At 37.2% G+C, this 26,812-nt stretch overlaps 1 protein-coding gene and 2 pseudogenes across 3 annotated transcripts in view; 2 read left to right on the top strand and 1 right to left on the bottom strand.

Annotated features, from left to right (window-relative positions):
- Nucleotides 1–26,812, top strand: part of UBAP1 (ubiquitin associated protein 1) — a 58,670-nt gene that overhangs the window by 30,196 nt on the left and 1,662 nt on the right. For 2 of the 3 annotated variants that reach the window (XM_039875544.1, XM_039875545.1), the window contains 5 exons: nucleotides 4,016–4,056; nucleotides 14,731–14,855; nucleotides 19,490–20,425; nucleotides 25,811–25,993; nucleotides 26,618–26,719. In XM_039875544.1, the coding sequence (XP_039731478.1) occupies nucleotides 4,023–4,056; nucleotides 14,731–14,855; nucleotides 19,490–20,425; nucleotides 25,811–25,993; nucleotides 26,618–26,719 (1,380 nt within the window). In that variant the 5' untranslated portion in view covers nucleotides 4,016–4,022. The remainder of the gene's footprint in view (nucleotides 1–4,015; nucleotides 4,057–14,730; nucleotides 14,856–19,489; nucleotides 20,426–25,810; nucleotides 25,994–26,617; nucleotides 26,720–26,812) is intronic. The other variant, XM_039875546.1, reaches the window with a different exon arrangement.
- Nucleotides 506–625, bottom strand: LOC120613053 (uncharacterized; annotated as a pseudogene).
- LOC120613040 (uncharacterized) lies at nucleotides 4,615–4,733 on the top strand (annotated as a pseudogene).

Genomic DNA, 26,812 nt, shown 5'->3' with positions numbered 1-26,812 from the left:
AAAGGTTGAGGCTGCCAAAAATCTTGCTCCTGGATTTAAAAGTGTCACTGTATTGTTGTGGTTTATGTACATTATGATGACCTTGAAGCCTAAGAACCTATGAAATGTTTCTGAATATATAAAAAAGTTAAATAATTTTTAGTATGGTTTGTTGGTTCTTTGAGAATTGATGATTCATATACTTTATAATTTTAACTCCATTAACTAGAATATCAATCAGAATACTTCATCCCCACAGCATACTGGAAACTGAAACTTGTAAAAATTATAAGCTAATTTATTAAAGAAAATTAATAAATTTAATTTACTAAATTAATAAAATTTAATAAAGAAATTATTAGCTCAATTATAAATTAATAAGAATGTTCAGAATCTGTAGAAAAAAGTTATGAATTATTCCTAATCTTACTACCTACAGGCAGCCAGTTTAATTTTTTTTCACTTTAAATATTTTTAATGTACATCCTTTTTCTTTTTTCTTTTCTTTTCTTTACTATTTTTTTTACACCTACAGCACCTGGTCTTCCTAGGTGGTCTCCCATCCAAGTACTAACCAGGCCCGACCCTACTTGAGCTTCCGAGATCAGACAGGATTGGGCTTGTTAAGGGTGGCATGGCTGTAGACTAATGTACATCCTTCTGATTTTTTTCTTTTCACAGATTTTAAAATATGGCTTGTTTCTTTTGAAATCTGAGAATGCTTACTTTTTACATAATACTTTTTATCTTTAAAGGGATTGGGCACAGCCTTTGTCTTCTACTCAATGTTGTTATTAAGTCTATAGCAGTTAATAACCAGTGACTATTTGTGAGTGATGGAAATGGCATGATGATTGTTTGCTGTTGACACTTTAAACTGTCCTTGAATGATTCTTGATGTGGAGACACCTATGTTTTCTTAGATCACTGGACATTAGGACAGATTTATGCCTCTTGCTACTATTATGGTATGACTCTGCCTAACGTAGGACAGATAGATAAGTAAGGATGTAAAATAAGCTAGGGAAATGCCTTTATGAAGTGGCCTTGGCTAAGTTAGAATCAGAAAAGGCTGTTGGAAGTGGTTCATTTTATTCGGTAACCGTATTTCCTGCCCCCTACCTCCCGCCCTCTACTAAAGCGAGTTAATTTATTAACCTATAGGTTATAAAAATTAATGAAATTATTTTTTACCAGTAAGTAAAATTATAGTTATTTCATTCATAATAGCTATTATGAAAGTGACAAAGTGCCACTTATTTTTTTCTTTCCCTTCCTCTATACCTAAATAATCATTTTTTAGTTGCAAAGCTTACCAAATTTAGAGCTGCATTTTTTGGGTAACAACTTTATTGATATAATTCATATGTCACATAATTCACCTATTTTAAGAATACAATTCAGTAGTGTTTAGAATAGTTAACAATTTTAAAACCATCATCACAGTCAATTTTAGAACATTTTCATCACTCCATAGAGAAATCTGTACTTGCTCGCTATGGTGACTGCATTTTAAAAACTTTTTAGCTTTGTTTTATGTCTGCTAAGTTTAGAAAGCATTTTACCAGTTAAAGACATAGTATTAAAACATTGTTGTATGCATTTTTAAACATATCTGTCTTTTCCTAAGCTAAGAGAGAGAAACTGATTTCTTTAACTTAGTTCTTTTCTTTGGTGTTTTTTTTGTTTGTTTGGTGTTTTTTTTTAATTTTTTTGCTTTTAAATAGGGAAGAAATCCATTGTTAGAAACCATCACTGTAGAAAACGCTTGTCCATCAGGCAGAAAGCATACTAATAGATTTTGGTACAGCTGTATAATTTGTTATTTTGAATTTTGGCATTGTAAAAATAAAATTTTATTCCACTAGGCTAGGATAAATAATATTCTTTAATGATTCTATTTTATCTAATTTCATTGTGATGGGTCTATATACTTTTTAAAAAATTGAAGTATAGTTTATATATAGTAAACTTCACCCCGTTTAGTTTTTAATTCAATGAATTGTGACAAATGCATATAGTCATGTAACCAGTAGTACAATCAAATATAGAACAGTTCCATCAACCTCAAAAAACTTCCTGTGTTCCCTTTTATAGTCAGTTCTTTCCCCTGCTATCAGCCCCTGGTAGCTAGTTTACTTCTCTGTCCCTTATTTCAAAATATTATAAATGGAATCACATGGCATACAACCTTTTGAATCTGGTTTCTTTCACTTACCATGATGCATTTGAGATTCATCCATGTTGTTTTGGTGTATCAATATACCACACACAATTCATCCACTTAAAATGTGCATTTCAGTGGCTTTTAGTATATTAAGTTATACAGTCATCACCCCAGTCACTTTTATTTTATTATTATTACTTTTATTATTATTATTTATGCCTACAGCACTTGGTCTTCCTAGGTGTTCTCCCATGCAAGTACTAACCAGGCTCGACCCTGCTTAGCTTCCGTGATCAGACATCAGGCTTGTTCAGGGTGGCATGGCTGTAGACCATGGACCGTGGCCTCACTGGGGGTGCAAACCCAGGACCTTCTGCGTGTAAAGCAGACGTGCTAACTGCTACACTATGGAACCACGTCCCACAGTCACTTTTAGAGCATTTCTCACTTCAAAAAGAAACCCTGTAGCCTTTAGCCATAATCATCCCATTCCCCTGAGTTAATTTTTTTATATGGTGCCAAGGTATGGATCAAGGTTTGTTATTTTTTGCATATAAATGTCTGGCACTATTTGTTGAAGACTGTCCTTTCCCCTTTGAATTGCCTTTGCACCTTTGTTGAAAATCAGTTGGCTATATGAGTATGGGTCTATTTCTGGACTGTTTTGTTGGACTATGTAATATCCTTTGCTATTTCCACACTGTCTTAGTTATTGTAGCTTAATAGTAAGTCTTGAAGTTATTAGGTGGTAAGTGCTCCAGTTTTGTTCTTTTTCAAAATTGTTTTTGGCTATTCTGTTTCCTTTGCCTTTCCATCTAAATTTTAAAATCAGCATGTCGGTAGGGAGAGGGTGAAGTGGGTAAAGGGGATCAAATATATGGTAGTTGAAGGAAACTGGACTTTGGGTGGTAAACACAATAGAATATACAGATGTCAAATTACAATGTGCACCTGAAAATTATATAATTGTATTAACCAATGTTACCCCCAGTAAACTTAATAAAAAAAAAAATCATATCAAATTTTTAAAAACTCTATACAGATTTCAATTCTGTTTTCAGTAATTTTCACAAAATAGTTCAATATACTCACTTTGTTTTTTAAACTTTCAGTGGAAAATAGATCATTTTTAGTACGATGCCTTGCAGTATACCATAATACAGGCTAATAGACACCATACCATAAATTCATATAGTTAGCCCTAATTTTTTTCCTGCTTATGTATTAGGTAAGTTAAAGGTATAAACACCATATCAAGGGAGATAAACTTTACATTGAAGAGCTCACATTATTTGTGCAAGAGAAGACTTTGTATCTACTTGTATTGGGACTGAAATTGCAAAAATAATATTAAGCTAGATGTGTGGTTTCATCGGTTCCCCCTTCATTTTTTTTGAATTTTATACAAAATTCAAATAGTACAGAAGGTTGTATGTCATCCATTCCCCACTTCAGAAATTTCAGTGTGAACAGTTGTCAGTAAAAGGTCTAGATTTGCATAACTGAATAAAATGGGATTTTTTCTTAATTGATTATTGATATTTTTGTATCTTATATCAGGAAGATAAGTGCTTAGTTAATTTTTTCCTTTTGATAGTTTGCATGTAAATTGGTCAGTGGCTACTATAGTTGTCTAATTTTTTTTCGAATATGCAGATTTTGGAAATGTTTAATTTTTATCTAGAAAACTCATTTCTCCCCCTTTCTGCTTTCTTTTTTGAGACTTTGGGATTGGGAAGTGTGAGGACTCTGTCAGTCCTGACACCTTTTAGTCTTCTGGTTTCTTTATTATAGTTTCAGTTTTCTTGTAATGATTTATTATCCCCTCAAAGCATCATGAGCCTAAGAAATATTTCTTTTGTTTTTCAGGTTCTAAATGGCTTCTAAGAAGTTAGGTGCAGATTTTCATGGTAAGTAGACTGTTAGATATATCATGCATAAATTATGCTTTAAGTTATGATTCAATAAGAGAATTTGAAATCACTTAACATTGTTTAAGTGCCCCTTTTGCCCTTTTTGTTTGCTTAAAAGAACAGCTTGAGAAAAATTAAGTTGTAGAACAATGTACAATAACCATAGAGAGACTTCAGATAATTTTAATATTGAAGCAGTTCCTCAAATGGGTAGAGTCTCTCTATGGTTATTGTACTTGAAACTACCAGAGATGGTTAGGGAGCCTGCCTTTTTTCTTGTTCTTTAGCAGTATTTTGAAGTAGTCATGATTCCCTTTCTTATTCCCTGATCATAGTTCTTCTCCATCTCAGGTATGAAAAATTCTAAACCTTTAGTTAATAATGTTTTGGTTTAGTTCCCCCTCTCCTATAAAAAGAAGTAATATACTGCAAATAAGCCATGATCAGTAGATCAGTATGTTACCAGAGATATCAGTAGTAGTAATTACAGTTTTGCCTTAGAGACTAATAGTTTATCTTTTTCTAAGATATGACCTTCCAAAATAGAATACATTAGTCTACGGCCATGCTACCCTGAACAAGCCCGATCCCAGCTGATCTCGGAAGCTAAGCAGGGTCGAGCCTGGTTAGTACTTGGATGTGAGACCACCTAGGAAGACCAGGTGCTATAGGCGTAAAAAATAAAGAATAAGGGATTGTAAGCTGAGAAGTTCCTTGCAATCTGTGAGCTCAACCAAGGGTTGCCTCACCTAAAAAAAAAAAAAAATAGAATTTTTTTAAAAAACATTAAAAAACTTTATTATCTGCATTTGGGAGGAATGGAAGTGCCTAAGAAGTTATAATTAGACCCTCTTTTCATACAGTAGAAGATAAGAATTAAACACCAGAAATATCCAAACAACACATTATTTTAAAAGCGGTTTTAAAACTGATTTTCCATTTAAAAATCATATCATTGTAAGAATGATTTGCTAGACTGCTTGGTAACATGTCTTGGTCTGCTCTTCTGATCTACAAATGGTTGCTTGATAATAATAAACAGAGTCAGGGTGATGCAGCAGTCACTGTGGTTTTAACTTGCTTATGTATTTTATACAATAGCTTTAATATTTTGAATTGCGATTGTGCTTACTTATATTATTTGTATATGTTTTGTTAAATCCTTTGGAGTTAAGTCATTCAAACTTTGGTATTTGCGTTCTGTATAACAGGTCAGGCATCAGATCTTCCAAGTAAGTTATATCCTATATTTAAGGATTATTACAGGGCTCTCTCAAAGCACAATAATGTGTTACATAACGGTGCTTTGGTTAATAACAGACCGAATATAGGACAGTGGTCCCATAAAATTATAATGGAGCTGAAAAATTCCTATCACCTAGTGATGTCATAGCCGTCATAACATCATAACACAACAATGCCTTACTTGTGTTTGTGGTAATGCTGGTGTAAACCTGTGCTGCTAACTGTATAAAAGTATAAGTACTGTACCAATTATGTACAGTACATAATTCTTGGTAATAATAGCAAATGACTGTGTTACTGGTTTATGTATTTACTGTACTATACTTTTTATTATTTTAGAATGTACTTTCTATGTATATAAAAAAAAGTTTGCTGTAAAACACTATACTACGTAACACCAGCAGCCTCATACATTTCATGCTTCCTTCATCTCTTGATTGTATCATTTTCTCTTGTGCTTGATTTAATCTCATTTTGCTTATCATGGCCCCTAAGCATACAAAAATCCACTGCTAATGTTGCCAGAAAAGGCTGCATTGAGTGATTGATCCGGAAATGAAATTAAGAGTGATCAAGGACTATGAAGGTGAAAAATCAGTGATAGTTATTGCTTGCCAGTCAGGCATGTTCCATTCCACCATAGCTACAAACTTGAAGAATAAGAACAAAGTGACGGAAGTTGTTAAAGTATCTGCTTTATTGAAGGCAATAAGACTAACAAAAATTCGAGAAAGGCCTTTATGAGATGTGGAGAAACTTCTAATGACTTGGATTGAAGACCAGCTATATAAGTGTATTCCTCTCAGCACTATGAGGATCACAGCCAAAGCAAAAAGTTTGTGATGTTGAAATAAAAGACTAGACCTGACTATGGTGTTAAACTTACTGCTAGCTCTAGGTGGTTTAAACGATTTAAGAATCGTTATTCATCACATAATGTGAAAGTGAGTATGAGTCTTCTGCGAGTGCTGATATGAAGGCAGCTGAAGTATTTTTGGAAATTAGATGTGTTGATTGTGGGGGAAAATTACTTGCCAGAGCAAATATTTAATATGGATGAAACCACCCTATTCTGGAAAGTACTTTCATCTATTAAGGAGGCCAACTCAATGCCAGGTTTCAAGGCTTTTAAGGACAGGACAGCAGTCTTAGGGGCAGTGTTGCAGGCTACAAATTGGAAAACCCTTTGCGATATGGCAGGGTGAGAACCCCAGGGCCTTCAAGTGTATCAGTAAGCATACACTGCCAGTGAGTGTACTGCAGGAGCAGGAGCAGTAAGGTCATGGGTGACCAAGTTTGTCTTTGGAGATAACCCTCCTGCATTGCTATGCCAGTGAAATGGAGAAGTACTTTTTAGAGAATAATATACCTTTGAAGATTTTGCTTATTGTTGATAATGCTCCTAGACATCCTCTTTATTGGTGATCTTCACCCCAAAATCAAAGTGGTGTTTCTTCCCCCAAACACTACTCTTTGATCCAAACAGTGGATCAGGGACTTAATAGCAGTTTTTAAGGTCTACTACCTGAGGAAGACCTTTGCGCCCAGGCTGTTGCTGCAACTGAAGAAGACACATGCAGTTCTGGAAGGATTACATCCTTATTTGGGCTTAGGGTGATGTCACCAAGGAGTGTATGAATGGCATCTGGAAGAAGACACTCAAGAGATTCATCTATGACTTCAAAGGATTTGCTAAGAATGAGGAGGTTGCAAAAATCAATGAGGCTGTGGTTGAGATGGCAAATACCTTGAATCTGGGTGTGGATGAGGATGACACTGAGGAGCTCCAGGAGGTAGTTCCTCAGGAATTGACTAATAAGTTGTTGGAACTGGAATAAGAACACATAACTGAAAAAGAGGCAAGAGAAAGAGAAACTGCAGGAGAAGAAAAAGAACCACCAGGAAAATTCACAGCGTAGGGTTTAGCAAAAACTTTTGCAAACCTCAACAAGCACCTTAAAAAGTTTGAAAACATGGACTCCAAAGCTGCATGGTTTTCATTTATAGGAATATTCATGGTGCATTATCTGTTCATAAGCAAATCTGTGATGGAAAAAAACAAATCAAGCAATCTACCATGGACATATTTCTGAAAAGAGTGGCACTTTCTCAAGAAGAGACTGAGGCAGGTCCTTCAAGAGGTATTGCACAAGAAGGCATTGCAATCATAGGAGAGGACAGCTCCATGTGTATTACTGGCCCTGAAGACCTTCCGGTGGGACAGAATGTGGAAATGGAATATAGTGAGATCGATGCTCTTGATGACCCTGTGTAGGTTGAGGCTAATTGTTTGTGTGTCTTAGTTTTTAACAAAAACGTTTAAAAAGTAAAATTTTTAAATAGAGAAAAGCTTATAGAATAAGATTATAAAGAAAATACTTTTGTACAGCTGGTTTAAGCCAAGTGTTATAACAGAGTTGTAAAGTTAAAAAAGTTAAGTGAAAAAGTTATAGTAAGCTAAGGTTAATATTGAATAAAGAAAAAATTTTAAACAAATTTAGTGTAGCCTAAGTGTACTGTGTTTATAAAGTCTACAGTAGTATAGTAATGTCCTAGGCCTTTGCACTCACTCAGAACTCACTGACTTACCCAGAGCAACTTTCAGTCCAGCAAGCTCATGTTAAGTGCCCTATACATGTGTACCATTTTTTATCTTTTATGCCATATTTTTATTGTGTCTTTTCTATGTTTAGATATCTTTAGATAGACAAATACTTACTGTTGTGTTACAGTTGCCTACAATATTTAGTACAGTAACATTCTGCACAGGAGCAATGTAGCCTAGGAGCAATGCACTACCATATAGCCTAGTTATGTAGTGGGCTATAGCATCTAGGTTTTTGGTTTTTGTTTATTTTTTAAATTTTATTTTATTCCCTCCCCCCCCCCTTTCCATCCCTGACCTATGGATTTTGCCGTTTCCCCTTGAGAACTGGATCTCTGAAGGCGGGGCGTCTCCTCCCACGCGCTAAGGGTGTGCACCCGGGGCCTGGCGCACCCGGGGTATGGTTCATGGCTCGACCTGGGGCACAAACCCAGGACCTTCTGTGTGTAAAGCAGACATGCTAACCACTATACTATGGAGCCACCCCTATTTTATTTTATTTTTTTAAACACCTACAGCACCTGCTCTTCCTAGGTGGTCTCCCATCCAAGTACTAACCAGGCCTGACCCTGCTTAGCTTCCGAGATCAGACGAGACAGGGCATGTTCAGGTAGCCATGCATCTAGGTTTTTGTAAGTGCACTCTTTGATGTTCATACAGTAATGAAAGCACCTAGTGATGCATTTCTCAGAATATATCCCTGTCATTAAGCAACCCATGACTGTATTCATATGTTAGTAGGAGAGACATATCTGAATATGCCTCTGGATCACTTTTTCAGGGGAAAAGAGAGGATAGAGCCGAAGATAGAGGAAAGACCTAGGAAAAGAAAATAGCAAAGAAAATAGCTTGTAATCTTATTTCAGAAGGAAAGCTTTCTATCTCGAATCTTATGGAACTCCTTTTTTGATTGGAGTAAAAAAGATTGGACCCCAGTTTGTGTTCGAGCTAAATAATTTAGAAAGGAGATTATAATTTTGAAGTTATCTGATCAATAAAGACCTTTTAGAACTTCCTCTGTTTCCTTACATTCCTAACCAAAATTTTCTTGATTAAATGAAACTTTCTACCTGAGCAAAATTTGAGAAAAAGATTTTCTCTTTCTTTGGCTTTTATTGCTTTAATTTGCTGAGCTCCCACTTGAGTTTCAGTGGTTTACTTTGGGTTTTTAGAGTAAAGACTCTAATTTGTAGATACTATGTAGTGTAAGAAATAGAAATTAAAGGGAATAATTGGAGACTATTTAATAGGCAGTGTTGTAGGGGCATTTAGTGCAGGCAATCAAGTTCAGCCTGTCCTTATAAGGCTGAAATTAGAAAGCCGGTAATCTAAGGCTACTACTTCCTCCATCTCTCACGAAGCTAAATAACCTTTTCTCACTGCTTTTCTCTGCAGATGTGCTCCATTTTTATTCTTCTGTTATATAGACTTGCTGGCTTGGCCTACTTGTGTAGAGAGCGTGGGGCTAAAAATGGCCGCCCAAGTTATGGTGCTTCTTGCTATTTGATCTTTCAGCTTAAGTGACTAGCATCATATAGCCAGAGTTTTTCAGTCTTTTTGGTGAAGGGAGTATGTGATTGGCACAGCCTAGCTTATGAGCCTATGACTTAGTTTCCCTTAAATTAGATATTCTCTGACTGGTCCATTGAGGGTTAGTGGGTGTGTGTGTGTAAGTCTTCTAGGGCTTCTAGGGGTATGGACAAGGAGATGACGACTGCTCTCATGACTGGATATGAAAATGCTTTTTTTCTCTTTAAATATTTGGGCCAACTAGACCTTGTGCTGTGCTATCTTATGACTTGTACTTGATTTACCTTCAAGTTTATTCTTTCCAACTGAAGTTGAATATCTTCCACTGTTGTTAATAACTACATACCCCTAAATAACAGAATGAGAGAAAAAAGCAGTTACTTCTCAGAGATTTTTAAACCATCGGTTCAGTTTAAATCAGGCCTTTGTTGGATCTTGGTACTTTAAAATGTCAATCCTCTTTAATTTTTAACTTGTTTTCCACTGTTTCATCTAAGTAAAAAATTATTTTTCAGAAGTGACTTTTAAAGGATTTTAAAAAATATTTCAACAAACAAATTACTCTTTTAATATCTGGAAAAATGTTATGAGATTCTAATTTAGGAAAACGTGTTCCTATAATTGGACTTGATAAAATTAAACTCTCTCCTTTGGCAGGCCAAGCTATCCTATTTATGATCATTTAGCTAACTTCTAGAGAGGTTCATTTTGCCCTTGGTTTAATTTCTTCTAAGATATTGAAATATTTTTTCTGCTGAGTGATAGGAAAAGGTATATTATAGAAAACATTTTAAATCTTTACAAATGCTTTACAGTGTAATGTAGAGAAGTTGGCCATCATTTAATCATGGTTCTCCTGTATGTAATATATTGCCCCTTCTTTTAAGATTTCTCTTTGTCTTTTGTTTTCAGCATTTTGATTGTGATACGCCTTGGTCTGATTTTTTATGTGTTTATCCTTCTTGGAGTTAGCTTGGATCTGTGGTTTGATGTTTGTTTATTTTTTTAAATCACTTTTGGAAAATTTGCAGCCATTATCTCTTACCACATTTCTTCTATTCCATTGTCTTTTATCCTTTTGCAACTCCAATCACATATACATTAGGTTGTTTGATAGTATTCCAGAGATCTCTTAAAGCTCTGTTCCATTTTTTTCTTTTTGTGTTTCAATTCAGTTAATTTAATTTTATTTTTTTTTACCTAATTTCAAGTTCTCTGATTCTTCTGCTGAGTATTTATTGTCTTCTGATTAATGCATAGCCTGGCTTATGAACTATCAAAATATTCTTTTCTGAGACGCATTTTTCATTTCTAGTATTTCTAGTTGTCTCTTTATATTTCCATCTCTGTTGAAATTCCCCATCTGTTCACATTGTTCACCTTTTTCATTAGATCTTTTAACATATTTATTATAGCTATTTTAAAGCTGTCCAATAATTCCAGTATCTTGGTCATCCCTGGATTTGGGTCTGATAAGTAGTTCTTCTCTTGATGATGATCTTTTGTTTCGTTGTGTATGTTATTTTTGATTGAATGCCAGGCATTGCATATTAAAAAGCTCATTTTGTAAGTTATCTGGCTTGTTTTTGTTGTTAGGGTATGATTAACATTTTCTTGCTACTTCACATCTTATAGCAGATCTCTGTGTAATTATGTATGCATGTGTCCATCTAGCTATGATTTTGTGTTACCTGATTTAGGCTTTAAGATAGTGATACTCAATCATGGAATTACAATTTTTCACTTAAAGTTTGACCTGTTCTTTTTCGAAAACCTCAGTTTGAATCTTCAATTTGAATTAACAGTAAAACCTGAATTAAGCATAATTGATTTGCTACCTTCTGTTAGGAATTTTTCCCCCACATGGAATTGTACCCCGCTTCCTTTTTTATTTCCTGGAAAAACAGGGAGGTCACAAGATCATAAGCACGTGCAGCCTGGTCTCTTCCACTGTGGCATAATGTAAGCGATGTGCAGAACCTGACTTCAAAAACTGCTGTCAGCCACAGTCATCAGAGATGTGCTGTATTTTTCTAAATTGAACTTAGGAAAATGGGCTCAGACGTTTTAGAAAGATTTTCAGTAATAAAGACTGAAACTAGAAGATATTTGGGGTGAGCCAGGAAATTGTTAGCCACAATGCCTAATTCTCTGGTCCGTGTGGTTAATTGAGTTTTTATTGAGTCTATTTAAAAAATAAAATATATTGAGAAATTGATGTGTTTAAGTAGATATTCTGATATATTGGATAAAATGAATAGTTCCTAAGGCGCATAGTTGGTTATATTTGCGCAAAAAAAAAAAAAAGTCTTTTAATTCTCACAGCATGATTAATTGTACTTATGGTAGTCTTTGTCCATTATTTAAACGGTTGTTTTTTTGGTTGCCATCTCTTTAAATGCCTTTTGCTCTTTGTCCCTACCCACTCCTCCCAGTAATCACAAAACTTCTTAATCTTTTTTAGCAAAATTTAAAGGACTAATGGAAGGTTAGGGGATGTGCTAAGTCACTTTGGCATTGGCTTTGATAGTGAAATGAAACTGCTTTTTAAAGCAAATCCCTGTAATTGGTTCTTTTGAAGGGAAACAGCAGTTGTTTAAAGGGGTTCTACATGATCTTGTCTGTCCTTAAGTCAAGGCCTGGTTGCATTTATAAACTATAAAGTCATCAGTGTATACAGCATTGTTATAGTTTCCTAACTGAAATGGAGGCAAGGAAACTGAACACTTTTTTGAGAGAGATTCTCATTTGGCTCAGATATCTCGAGTATAATACTTTTTGTAGAGAATTTTTTCCTCTCATCTCATTACCAATCATAAATAGAACTGATTAAGAAAATTTTGTTAGTATTATTGTGAATAGATTTTCTTATACTTACATATCACATATGCTTGTGTTACTATGAATAGGATTTTTTGTAATATGTGTGTATCGTATAACTTTGTATACTTAAAATTTTCTTAAAGACTTAATTTTGTGATTGTTAACATGATTGTATTCTTTCCAGTGCTTCTTAGAAAATGCTAATTTTAGCTTTGTTTCCAGTTAATCAGCCAAAGTTAGAATCTGTAACTTTCAGTAACGTTTGAACACCCATTTTCATAGAAGACAGATAAAAATTCTTTAAAATTAAAAAGAACTTTGCTTTTAATCTCTATAACAAAACATTTATAACTGGCAGAAGATTTTAGTGTAACCAACACTTAGTTTCATTGGCAAGCTGTGATGGTATTTGATACTTTTTTTTTTTTTGGCACCTAGTAGATTTTTGTGACTTTGTTCACAATCTTAGAAAAGCGTTTGTATTTTGAATGAGTACTCTATTAAAATATTTTCATTGATAGCCTTGCCATTTTAGGGAAACCATTTTTAATTTTAGTAAATATTAATTGTGCATTAATGTGGGGGTGAGAGTTAAATACAAAAGTATAAGACCATGTCTTCTTTATTTGTTCTTTATTTAGCAAATCTCATCTGCCAGACATTATGCTAACTAGAGAAATGTAAATATGAAATATGTGTCCCTTATTAAGGAACACTCAAATTTTTGCTCAGTCTCTAAAGGGGAATATAAGGAAACAAACTGTTAACAGTACAGAATGGTAAGACCTGAGGTGGTGGTATGAACTAGGTGTTCTGAGACTGAAAAGGGAGTTGTTCTTAAGCTCATTCTTAAAGGACTAGAAATTATTAATCAAGTAAATAAGAGTGGGAATTTGATAGCTATTGCCAGCTGAGAAAACAGCACTTATAAAGGTATGACTAACTTGGAAATTTTCTAGAGTGTTAATTGTTATAGTTATGTCTCAGAAAAATTATTTAATTGAACACAGTTATGGATTTAATTTGCTAGCCGAATGAGAAATAGTTAAAATGTTTGATTTTTGGCTAGAAGTTATATGGAAAAGAGAAACTCCCTACCCCCAAGAGTGGGACCAGGGGCCTTTTTCCTGATGGAGGGTTTTAGGTATATCAGAGCAATACCTACATCAGGAGTGGTATTAATAAGATTACAAATATATCTTAACCTTGATAAGTCTTTAAATATATAGAGTTTTTAGAAAGGATTGAAGTCATATTCACAGAAGAGGTATAATTGTCTTATTCTGTCTGTGAGCACTCAAGAAAATAACACTAGTGTTAGGCACAGAGCAGGCCTATCTGACCTGCTAATATTCAAAAAGCAAAATTCATTTTATCTACTGTTTCATTGTCTGTGAAGGTTCTGTCAGTAAGTTAGCCCCAAACCTGGTCCAGAAAAGAAACATGGTCCAGTGTGGAGTGTATAGCTAGTGACAGTTTACATACAAGAGCCACTGTCATTTTGTTTGACCTTGTAAATCTATGATGATGGTGTCTTGGTCTTTCTCTGTTACTCAGCTGTGATAGGCAGAGACCCTTTAGAGAGTTAAAGCAGTTCAGTAGTAGTGTCTCCTGGTAATCCTCTTCTGCTTCCTATGGTCTTATTTGATTTTTTTTTCATAAGTGCTGTGCTTCTTAAATATTTCCACATCTGCTCCAGAATGTAGTCTTAAAAACAATCTAGAGTATTTCTTTGTATTAATTAAAAAGTGATTCTTACTAAAGTGGAAAAATTCTAATCAAGGAGGTTCTTTTGTGGAGAGTCTATTATCATTCAGAAGTATTTACTAAATGCCTGATATGTGCCAGGCAGTGCTGTAGGTTTTGAGACTACGTCAGTGAATAAAAGAGACTTAAATACTTGCCTGCAAGGAGCTTACATTCCATTGGGAAAGACAGACAACATGTATAATTAAAAAGTGAATTTATAATATGTTAGAAAGTAATAAGTGCTATAGGAGAAAAGATAGATGGTAACATGGGAGTGTTGTGGTAAGCTTGGGGTAGTAATTTTAAATAGGGTTTCTGGGTAAGCCTGACTGAGAAAGTGACATTAGAGCAAAGACTAGAAGGAGGTGAAGGAATGGAGTAAGTCACGTGACTATCTGAAGAAGGAACATTCCAGAGAGAGGGAGCAGCCAGTGCAGAATTTTTGATGTGGATTTCCCCAGTTATGGTTGAGGAACAGAGAATCACTGTGACTTAGTGCAGTGAGCCAGTAGGCGACTATTAAGAGATGAGGGCAGAGAGGCTTTTTAAGGCTAGGATCAAGTAGGATTTCTGCCTTAGAGATCTAGGGTCAGGAGAAGGAACCCTATAACTTTTAGTCTTAGGAGAGCATAAATTAATGGTGTATCCTAGACATAAGCTTATAGTAAAACAAATAATAAGATTTTTGCTGATATTTTCTACTTTATTTTTGATTATAGGGACTTTCAGTTACCTTGATGATGTCCCATTTAAGATAGGAGACAAATTCAAAACACCAGCTAAAGTTGGTCTACCTATTGGCTTCTCCTTGCCTGATTGTTTGCAGGTTGTCAGAGAAGTACAGGTAAGTGGTGACTTTTAGTTAAAGTTTAGTCTATTTAAAAATTTAAAAAGTAAGAATTTGATATATAATAAAAGAAAAAAAAACTCATCTCTTGTTTGTATTTCTTAGAGCTGTTATTGCTTCATTGTCAAACACACATGTTTATATATCTGTTATAACCTTGTGTAATCTGTTAGATTGTATACTCTTGGGATTCTATGCCTTGTCTGAAACAAATCCCCATTTGCCCATCAGACTTGCTTGTTCACCTCTTCTCCTTTTCTCTGTTAATATCTTCATTATCTTCTCAGTCACTCAAGTTGAGTAATATTTTGCTCTCTGCCATGTCTCCTCTTTGCTATCTAGTTCATACTTACCTTTTTACTTGAGCTATTACAATAACCTCTTTAATTGGCCTCTCTGATTATAGCATTTTTCTTCTATTTTCATATTGTTTCTAGAATAATATTCCTAAATTAAATTTAAAAATTTTCAAACATCTCTGTTAAAAAATTTAGTGATTCACCAATCTTTATTGAATCAAGTCTAGACATAAGGTTATAGTTAAAACAAAACAAACAGTCCCTTAGCTCATCATCTCCTCCATGTTCCCTCTAAACCATGTTACTAGCAATTGTTGAACATACTGTATGTTACCTGTTTATACCATGATTTTTTTCTCATGTTATCTGCACTTGGAATATTTTTCTCTTTCTCACCATACTAAAAGCTGTTACTCTTTTAGACTGTGCTGAAATTTCATCTCAAAAGCTTTCTCAACCCTCTCATCTTTAAAATTCAGTTATATATAAATACATATAGAATGACTTTTTGAAGGCAGCATATAGCCCTATGTTATGTGACTTCCTTTCTTCCTTCAGTACACATTTATTGAATGCTGCTTTTTGAGTGGTGCTCTTCTAGGCTGAGGATAGAGATAAATGCCTTAATCACTGTCCTCAAGTTGCTTACACTTTAGAGGAGTCACGTGGAAAAAGAAAAGTACACTATTCACTCAAACACTTCTTCCTGTGACTTAAAGATTTTTTAAAATATACTTTTCAGCAAAGTCGTTTTGTTTCTGGAGGATTCACTAAGGCATCACTATGTTACTCTAAAAAATATTCTTTGTTATACCTTCCAGTCTATATGTAGTAAGTAATCATAGTGGGAATATTGCAGTTATATTTTTAAAAAATAATAGCGTTATTGAGATATAATTCACATACCACAAAATTCACCCTTTTAAGTGGTTTTTCATGTGTTCAGAAATGTATAACCATCTTTACTATCTAATTCCAGAACATTTTCATCACCCTACAAAGAAACCCAGTGCCCATTAACAGTTACTCCCTATTTTCCCCTCTCCCCTAGCCCCTGGCAAACAGTAAAACTACTTTCTGTCTCTGTAAATTTGCCTATTTTGACATATATAAATGGAATAATGCAACATATTGCCTTTTGTGACTGGCTTATTCATTAGCATAATGTTTTCAAGGTTTATCCATGTCCTATTAATGAAGTATTAGTACTTAATTTTTATGACTGAATAATGTTTCATTTTATTGATAATACTATCTTTTGTTTATTCATCAGTTGATGGACATTTTGATGGTTTCTACTTCTTGACTATTAGGAATAATGCTGCTATGAATATTTTTATACAGGTTTTTGTGTGGACATATACTTTCAGTTTTCTTGAATATATATACCCAGGAGTGGAATTGCTGGGTCATATGGTAATTATATTTAACATTTTGAGGAATTGTCAGACTGATTTCCAAAGTGGTTGCACTGTTTAATCCCATCCACACTACATGAGGGTTCCAGTTTTTCCACATCATTGCCAACTCTTGTTATTGAATATCTTTTTGTTTATATATATCCTTGTGGGTGTCTCTTACTGTGATTTTAATGTACATTGCCCTAATTATTAATGGTGTTGAGTATCTTACATATTTTTGAATACTGAATTGCTATTCCTTTTGTGTATGGAGACTTTACTGGGCCAGAAAACATAGATTTTCCTTATAAAGTTTTACCTTGTTTTGTTTGCCTAGTGATTTTTTTTTCATTGGCAACAACAAATATTCAGTAAACACCTCTTTGTGTCCAGTATACTGTTAGCAATATGATATGATTGAAAAACACATCCATCATCTTTTATTAGTTCTCATATTATTCACTACTTCACTGATCCGTTAGAAAACTTGTTCCGAATGCTGGAAATTTTCTATTTATTTGATCAGTGCCCATAGTATTCACTAATAACGAGAGATCAAGGCTCTGAGTTCCTTTCCTGTGTGGGCCAGTTGAATAATTTTTGTTTTCTAATTGCAGATTAGCCATAAACTTTGCCTGGGTACTTCCTGGAGGATTTGGCTGTGATATTGGTTCTGGACTCCTCCCTATCCAGAGAAGAGTCAGACCTAGAGCCATAGACCAGGGGTCCCCAGTCCCCAGACCACAGACCCATACATGTCCGTGACTGTTAGGGACCAGGCTGCACAGCAGGAGGTCAATGGTAGTAGGAACCGAAGCTTCATCTATATTTGCAGCTGCTCCCCAGTCACTACCTCAAGCATTAGATTCTTATAGGGGCACCCGTCCCTGGTGCCAGAAAAGTTGGGGACCACTGCCATAGACAACTAGCTTGAAGCTTCTTATGTTGGTCATATTTGCCCTTGCTTGGTAGTACAAACTCGAATTTTCAGCTGAAAATTTATCAGAGTGAGCCAGTAGAAAAACATACATAACCCTCGTACCCAGGGTCCAGAAAGCTTTTATTGAATGTGGTGGTGGTAGCCACAGTAAGTGGGAAGTGGCCCTTAGTGTCACAGTTTAGAGTGAATTCTGGTGTCACTCATTCATGGACTGGCATTGCCATATAATAGCTGTGTAATCTTGGACAGATTGCTTAAACTCTCCAAGCCTCCATTTCTTCTCTGTAAAATGGGGATAATTAGCTTTTAAAGTTGTTATAAGGATTAAATAAAATAATGCATTTATAATGCTTACCCTGGTTCCTGGTACTCCATAAATGTTTTTGCTGTTATTATTTATTATTGTACACTCAAACCACATTTTTATTTTTTCACTGTGATATTTCTGCTCCTCCCTTCCCGTGTTCTAAGTATTCTACATTACTTTGGTGGTTAAAAAAAACAAAAGCTCAGTATAGCTTTTATAAAAAAGGAAAGAAATTTCCAATTATTCTTGGGAGTAAAAACTTCAGAGACCTGTGTTTACAGGTGTCAGGAACTTGGTTACAGCCTTAGTTTTTGGTGGAGGAGACCAGCTGCAAAATTGGATTTCTTCCACAGTTAGAAGCAGCAGCCAAAGTGCTCTTTTCTCACTGTGCTGCTAGGGGTAGAAAGGAAGCACAGTGATCCCCAGATGTCTTTCTGGGGCCCAGCAGCAGGCTCGGGGATGAAATGAGCTTGACATGTGCATTTCCAGGTTTCTCTTATGTTGTTTAAAACCAAAATGCATGGAAATTACTGGAGGTACTTTATTATGTTTAAAACTCTTGCACTCTTGTACGGTAGGCCTATTTCTTCTCCTTTCCCTCTCTTTTTGATTCTTAATGTGTCTCCAACCTTGAACGTGCACACAGACATTGTTTAGCTTTGGTGCTTTAGAGTGACTGCCAAAGGCTTTGTTTTCTTCTGTTGCTAGGTGAATTTATTTTTATATTATAAATGTTTTTTTTTTAAGTGTGCAAATGAAATTTTTGTAAATTGATCCATGCTTTAAGGTATTGTTAAGGAACCATGAAGTAAATCCTTGTGCAGTTTACACTGTAAAATATTAATTTGAATGTCTAGATTTTTTCATAAGCAGTTTTCTTGCATTTAGAGTACAGTCTGTTCATTATAATTTGATAGTGGCTTAAGAAGCATAGTTTCTATAGTCAGACTGCCGGGGTTCAGATCCAGACTCTACTACTTATTAGCTTTTGTTACCTTGAGCATAGCCCTTATTAAGCGAGGATAGCAATAGTACCTACTTTAAAGGGTTGTTGAGAAAATCTAGAGACTTTAATACATAAACTGCACTTAGTTAGAATCATGCATGTACCTTATAAGTGCTTCTTAAATGTTAAGTGCTATTATTATTGAGCACAAGATCTATTAGGGCATTGTGTTAGATAATAGAGACCTTAAGAGGGCCTAAAGCTCAGTTTGCTGCCCATAAGAGGCTTATGATATTGTTGGGGAAGTGTTTAGAGAAAGGTTAAAGCTACATGTGGTCACATGCTCGGCATCAAATTATATAGGCAAATACTTTATAAGAGTTCAGAGGAAGGAAAAGGCCATCCGGAAAGCTTCATAGAGGAGGTGGCTGAGCTCTGAGTCATCAATGAAGAGTTCTAGGAAGGGAAATAGTCTGAAGGAAGAGAAACAAGAGAAATGACAAGGTAATATTTGTCCTGGTGCATAGGATTAGAGGTAGGGGAGCTCTTTCTAGTTAATTTCTAGAAAAGCTGGGAGTGTAGTTTGATGCCTTTAAGATTAGGAAGCCTTAGTCTTCCTGAGTGAGGATCATCTAGAACACCTTGTGTTTAGTGGGGAAGTGAATTGGGTGGGAGAATTGCTTTGAAGAGGGGCAGCCACCCTGAGTTCACACCTCTTTTCTCTGCTATATCTTTACAGTATGATTTCTCCTTGGAAAAGAAAACCATTGAGTGGGCTGAAGACATTAAGAAAATCCAAGAAGCCCAGCGGGAAGCAGAGCGTAAGGCTGAGGAAGCAGAAGCTAAAGTGAATTCTAAGAGTGGCCCGGAGGGCGATAGAAAAATGAGCTTCTCCAAGACTCACAGTACAGCCACAAAGCCACCTCCTATTAACCCCATCCTTGCCAGCTTACAGCACAACAGCATCCTCACCCCGACTCGGGTCAGCAGCAGTGCCACGAAACAGAAAGTTCTCAGCCCACCCCACACAAAGGCAGATTTCAATCCTGCTGACTTTGAGTGTGAAGAAGACCCATTTGATAATCTGGAGTTAAAAACTATTGATGAGAAGGAAGAGCTGAGAAACATTCTGGTAGGAACCACTGGACCTATTGTGGCTCAGTTATTGGACAATAACTTGCCTAGAGGAGGCTCTGGGTCTGTGTTACAGGATGAAGAGGTCCTAGCATCCCTGGAGCGGGCAACACTAGATTTCAAGCCTCTTCACAAACCCAATGGCTTTATAACCTTACCACAGTTGGGCAACTGTGAAAAGATGTCGCTGTCTTCCAAAGTGTCCCTTCCCCCTATCCCTGCAGTAAGCAATATCAAATCTCTGTCATTCCCCAAACTTGACTCTGATGACAGCAATCAGAAAACAGCCAAGCTGGCAAGCACTTTCCATAGCACATCCTGCCTCCGCAATGGCACGTTCCGGAATTCCCTAAAGCCTTCCACCCAAAGCAGTGCCAGTGAGCTCAATGGGCATCATACTCTTGGGCTTTCAGCTTTGAACTTGGACACTGGCACAGAGGTGCCAACCCTGAATCCTTCTGATATGATCTCCCAGATGCCTTCCCTCTCTGTCTTGTCTATGTGCACAGAAGAATCATCACCTCCAAATACAGGTCTCACGGTAAGCCTTTTAAATCCCCTTAAATTAAAGCTCCAAAGTCTTCTAAATTCTTCTACCTTGTGGTTTCTGTCTTCACATTCTTCTTTTTGAAATTTAGGGCAAGGTAGGGCATGACCAAATTGACCTTGCTTATATATGTAGTTCTGGTTTTCCTGAGGATAAGGATTGTTAGCTGGGTACCTACTGTGAATATGTGTGGGCTTGTTCCTCTCTGCATCTTTTGGTCTTTTTTTTTTTTTTTAAAGATCACATATGTCATGTGAATGGTATTTTCCTGCCTAATCAATTTTATTTCTGTGCCGCACGTCTTGTGTTTGCATTTTTTAAAGGCTTGCTTTCTTTGTACTTTTAAACTATTACCTTTCTTCATGGTTTTTTAAGGTTGCTTTGTACTCCTGCCTCCCTCTATTTCATTCTGCCTTGTTGTATTGGAAGTCCAAGCGAAAGGTAGAAATTCATCACTTTTAAACCTGCATGTTTTAATTATAAAATTACCTTTTTTTAACCTGCTCACTACTATGAATTGTGCAGTTTTCTCCAAAAGGAGGGAGAGGGGAAGGTAGGAATTCAGATTTAGAGTTGAATATGGGTTGATAAAAAATGTTGCAGCTTGTGTCTTGAAGAAAATCTGATTTTGTCACACACAAAAATTTCCATATTCAGTAAGGTTACTTTGTCACAGAGTATATAGGCTTAGGTCTTGATGTGGTTGTTTCAGCAGCACAGAATGATACATCGTTGCACTCTAGGATAGAATCATAGAAGTCCAAGGATCTTGTTACACCAGTCCACAGATTTTTAAAATGACGGTATATCAAAGAGCCAGAAAGGAGCTTGATTGTATTGGTGGGGCATCTATCAGAGACCATAACAAGCCTGCTATTAGTTGGTAGGTAGAAAGATGAATCTTGGCCTGCTTACAGCGAGTATAAGGTCCCAGCAATAGTATTCTTGGTAAATGAGTGTCTCTGTCAGTGCTTCCTTTGACAGAGAGCTGACTGCTGCATGTAAACTTCCATAGACCTTGGCCCAGATAAACTCAGTAGAGTGCATAACACTTCTTTTGTTACCTCCTAGGAATGGGCTTTATCCTAATTCCTCCTGGTTCATTCTTGGGCTGTGGTCAGCAGGATACTCCTTCATGACTCATTGTATGCTTTAGAAAAATTAAAAGCGCTCTGGGAAAGACTAGAGATCCTCAGCCAGCAGTGCCCCCTCCGCCCACCGCCCCCGCCTAGTCCCTGCCCCTTTAAAGTAACAGTAACAATTTAGATGAACTAATGGCAGAGGTCTTTCTCAAACCAGAACACTCATCATTCTTTGACCCACCTGATTGTGGAGTTCCTTTTGGACCTATCCATTTCAGGGTGGGAGGGAGCCTGTTTCTTGCTAGTTTGAGGACTTGTTGCCTTCAAGGGGCAGATATAAACAGAGCTGGAGTTCTAGTGTTATTCTAAGGAAGTCATGACACTTAACCCTAAGGAGCAAAGCCTGGTTTCCATTCTGGTCCTCTATCTCATTGTGAGTCTTTGAAGCCCACAGTGAGAACTTTACCCTATGAGAGAAGCTCTTCTCTCCAGAGTGGTTAGTGACTTGAAGCCAGGGTAGGGATGGAGAGTGGTGGTGGTCAACCAGGCTATAAACACCCTTCACTTAGGAACTCCCTGGGAACTATTCCTGGAATTTGGTTCTTGTTGGCTATATTAGGGCCAATGTTGGGCCAATGTTTGGGTCTTATTTTTCAGATTTAGATTTAACATTTTACTGTTTATATTAAACTAATCTACAAGTTGAGAAATCCATCGGATCATCTTGAGAGGAACAATCTTACAGTATGCCCTTATTCTGAATCCAGCATAAAACTCCCTGACCTAACCCTAGCCAGTGTCTCTTCTCAGTGTCCCCCAACCATTCAGGGTCCTTGCTTTGCTCACAGGTTAGTGGGCCCCTGCCATCATTAGGTCTTTCTCCAGGTGTGGCTACATTATCGACTCTTTCATAGTTATTTCAACAAAATATTTCTCCCTTTTCTTTTATACTTCTGAGTTCTCAATTTACTAATTATGGTCAGTAAGCATAAGAGTGCCAGTTTGCTTTTGAATTGTATTTTAAACGATTTTTGACATATAGAATGTCTTCACTTTTAGGTGTTTGAATCAAATGATCATTTCTTATATTCTCCATCTCTAGATTTTAAAAATGAAGTTATTTTTATCAAAGTAATACAAGCACATTTAAATGAAACCAAGTAGCATTTAAAAGGCTTATATTGAAAAACAGTAGCTCCCTGCCTCACCTCTCCCCAACTCCAGTTTTACTCCCTGTTCTTTTAACTCTAAGCTATTTCTGCTGGGAATTATCTCTGTTTCTAAATAAAATGCTTATATTGTTCTTTTAAATTTATCAATTTTAGACAGTTTTATATTTCCTGTTATATAGTAGCTGAGGATTTACCTCTTAAAGTAGCCCCTCCATCTTCTCCCATACTTTCTATCATATTTATATCACAAATTTGGGGTAAGTTAATATTATTGTTCACGTTATTATGATTGGGTATTTATTGCCACATTCAGATAGTATACTGTGACTACTTTTTTTGCAGCTTTTTGTTTCTCATAAACTGGCCCATATAAATTTTTTGCATAGTTTCTTTGTATCTATTTCTAATTTTATTCATATGCTCCAAAAGACTTATCAAATATCCAGAAGTGTTTTAACTTTACCATCACGTGTAGATAATAGTTTGGCTAGATCAGATTTCTGAGTTGAAGATTATTTTCAAGGGATTGCTCTCTTTTAGAAAACAAAAACAAACTTTTTTTTATTGAAGTATAAGCGCCAGTGATTTCTAATATTCTGTATTCCGGTACCATTCTGAGTCATCCCCTACCTTGCTGCCAAACTTATGAGATCTTTTCTTCATTTATGGAGTTTTGAATTTTACCAGTGATAGGCTTTGTTCATTGTGCTAAAGCTCTCCTGGATCCTTTCAAACTAAGGCCCTGGCTCAATTTTAAAATATGGGATTTTGCGGGGGAGGAGGGTCTTTGATATTTTCTCTGTTGTTTTTCTGGAATTCCTATAAACTGGATATTGGATCTTGACTGTTCTAATTTGCTATCTTTTTAAATTTTCTATCTCTTTGTTTTACTTTCTGGGATATACCCTTGACTGTCTTATAACCTTTAAAAAAATCTCACAAACTTTTAAGTAAAAATTTTACTTTATCATATTTTAAATTTCCAAGTGCTTTGTGTGTTCCCTCCTTTGGTATCTCATGTTGGTGGCTTGGCTCTCTATTCACATTTAAGAGTGAGGCACTAAAATGAAAACTATCAAAAAAGGGGAATGTGTTTTGGGGTATGCTTGCTGATCATTAAGCTTCACTATATGTTGAAGGTTAGTTGTCTCTGAGGGGAACTATGCAAAATGTCAACATGTGAAGGTCTTTGGGGCTGTTATAGTTTCTCCAGAAAATTCTGCTTAAGGGCTAAGGAAGGTTTAGTAAAGTCACTATAGACTTTTACTTAATCCCCTCTTTGGTTCCTGCATCTCTCTGCTGTTACACTGTGCTTGTTATCTTTAGTCTTTTTAGGTGTCTGGTTCACATTTTCTGGAGACTAAACCTTCTGCCTCCTGCACAGGGTAAAGGTGGGTGGGAAAGGTGTTGCCTGAGAATTTGACTGCTTTGATCACTGATTTTGTGTCCTTGCCTTATCCCATCTGGACCTGGTGCTTCCAAACACTGAACCCCTCTCAAAAAAGTCTTGAGGGGCTGGTGGACTGACTGTCCTGTTTCACACTTATAATTACATTTCTTGCAATAGTACCATGCCTCCATTAGCATTCCGCATTCTGAAATTTCATCAAAATATATTGTCCACTGCGGTTCCCTCTTTTTGACTTTAAAGGTTAATACAGTTTTCATTGTTTTATTATCATTTTAGTGGGCTTTGGGGAGGGAGTGTCAGTTTGCTGTGTTAAATTCCCCCTTCGAAATCCTAATAGACCTCCATTTAATCAACAACTGTTAAACAGGGCCCTGTAAGTGCCAGGCCCCCAAGTTTCAGAAATGCATGTGACATGGTAACTAACCCCTTAGGAGCTCACATTAACATACTGTACCAGCAGTGTAACCAAAAAGCTATTTGGTTGTTGGTATTGTTGAGCCCAGGTAGAGCTTGCCCCTGAGAGAGACACACAAAGACAATCTTGGGGCCGCAGAGTGACCAGATTGGTGTGATCCAGTCTCCTTGCCCCGCTGTAACTCCTGTAACCTAATGACTGAGCCCTGTGACTGGGCTGCCAGGAGTGTGCTGTGGGTGAGATGGTTATGTAGAAAGAATGGGTTTTGAGGCCTGTAGTCTTCTTGGCTTTTCCCAGCTGACTTTGAGGAGAGCATCTGGTTTTGAACATGCTTCTAGGACAGCAGGCTCCCTGCCTCCTAACTAACTCCACCCCACCACCACCAAAAAAAAAGGGGGTGGGGAATAAAGAAAATTCTGTTGAAACATTTTCCCTGGTTCTTGGGAGCTGGGCGGAGCTGTAAAACAGCTTGTGACCTTGTTCCCATGGTAGTTTGGTCCTTTGGCCTGGGAGTGTGCTGCCTTCATGCCTTGGGCCTGAGTCATTATCAGAAATAATGGGAGAAGTTAATCATGAGACTCTTTCCACCAGTCAGACTGGAGTCAGTAAGGCTAGGTGGCAGGGAGCAGTGGACAGTGCAGTAGAGGCAGGGCCCTGTTCTTGAGGGAGGGCTTCAGTCCTGGTTCTGTAGGACGGCAGCTGTAGCAGGGAATCGAAGCACAGTGCATGGTGTAGGGCTGAGGTCGAGTGCCTTCAAAGCTCTGGGGCCCTGAGCTGGCCATGTGTGGGAATAGCACTTACAGTCTCTGCCCAGCCCAGTGATAGAAGTGAGGTTAGAGACATTGTTGGGAGAGTTGGGGGTGTTCGAGGTGAATGATCCCTTCAGGACTCAGAGACGTGTAGGAAAGGGGTAATTGGAGCTATGGAGAGGAATCATAGCAGCCAGCTTGGGCTTCAGTCCCATGGGCAGTCTCAGAACTTCTCCAGCTCAAGCCCAGAGGATTTGAGCATGGAAGATCATGTGGCTCTTGCGGTGCTTTCTCATTCTGCAAGGTGAGCTAAGAGCAGAGGACAGTCACATTACAGGTGTCTTCCCAACTTTTCCCTCCCTCACCTGGAGCTCCCCTACTCCTCTTCATTCCTCTTCAGGATGTCTGGCCAGCAGCCTGGCCCTTCATTTCAGGCTGACTGTTTGACTAGGGGCTTGATTAGTGTCAGAAATGGTAAGCCCCTGGACTGGGCCACCTCAGTGACGTTTTCTTTCTTCTTGCCACGATCCTCTTGTTTCTCCACCACCAGGTCACAGCTCCTAACTTCTCAGTGTCACAAGTGCCCAACACTCCTGGCTGTCCCCAAGCTTATTCTGAACTGCAGACGCTATCACCCAGTGAGCAGCAGTGTGTGGAGACTGTGGTCAACATGGGCTACTCATATGAGTGTGTCCTGAGAGCCATGAAGAAGAAAGGAGAGAATATTGAGCAGGTGAGCGGTTGGTCAGCCAGGAGAGAGGTTCCAGACCTCTGGTGCTCGATTAGTATTTTGCCTCTATCCTAAAGCCCCTCAGACTCACAACACCAACATCTGTTCCTATGAGTCGGGGAAATCAGGGCACTTTGTTGGGGAAACCAGCAGCCTCAGCAGCTGTGCTTCTTCTTCGGGGCTGCTCTGGGACATAGGCAGAGGAAAAGCCTTGGGAGTATTGGAGCTGTTGGACTCTTATCCAGCTACCCCCCTTCTCTGTTATAGCTGCCCAGGTAGTTCCAAATAGGTACTGGAGTCCTAAACCTTAGGGGCATTTTGACTTGGGCTATTTCTTAGAATATCCTGCCCAGGCTGTGGAGTTGATGTTCTGGGAGATATAAGTCAGCTGTGACAGGAACTCCTTTGAAAAATGCCTACTCACGTTTAGAAGGGTGTGCCTGTCTGTTCAGCAGATACTCACTGAGGTCCTGCTGTATTAGATGCAGTTCAAGGCACAAAATCAAATCCTGTCCAGGATCTAATGACCAGGGTGGGGAGCACACATCACACTTGCTGGTTTGTGTAAGACTCTTGGGAAACAGGAGTGGCATTTAGGTGCTCAGACCTTTTGTTTCTTTTTTTTAGATTCTCGACTATCTTTTTGTACATGGACAGCTCTGTGAGAAGGGCTTCGACCCTCTTTTAGTGGAAGAGGCTCTGGAAATGCACCAGTGTTCAGAGGAAAAGGTAGGAACCTTCATGCTTCACGGGAACTCTCTGGAAAGGAGAGACAAAGTGGTCTGTTTTGGATTGCTTCCTGTCTCACAACTCCTTTTCCCC

Source organism: Pteropus medius, unplaced genomic scaffold, assembly GCF_902729225.1.
Source record: "Pteropus medius unplaced genomic scaffold, Ma_sr-lr_union100, whole genome shotgun sequence".
Classification (NCBI taxonomy): Eukaryota; Metazoa; Chordata; class Mammalia; order Chiroptera; family Pteropodidae; genus Pteropus; species Pteropus medius.
This window is presented reverse-complemented; position numbering and strand designations above follow the sequence as displayed.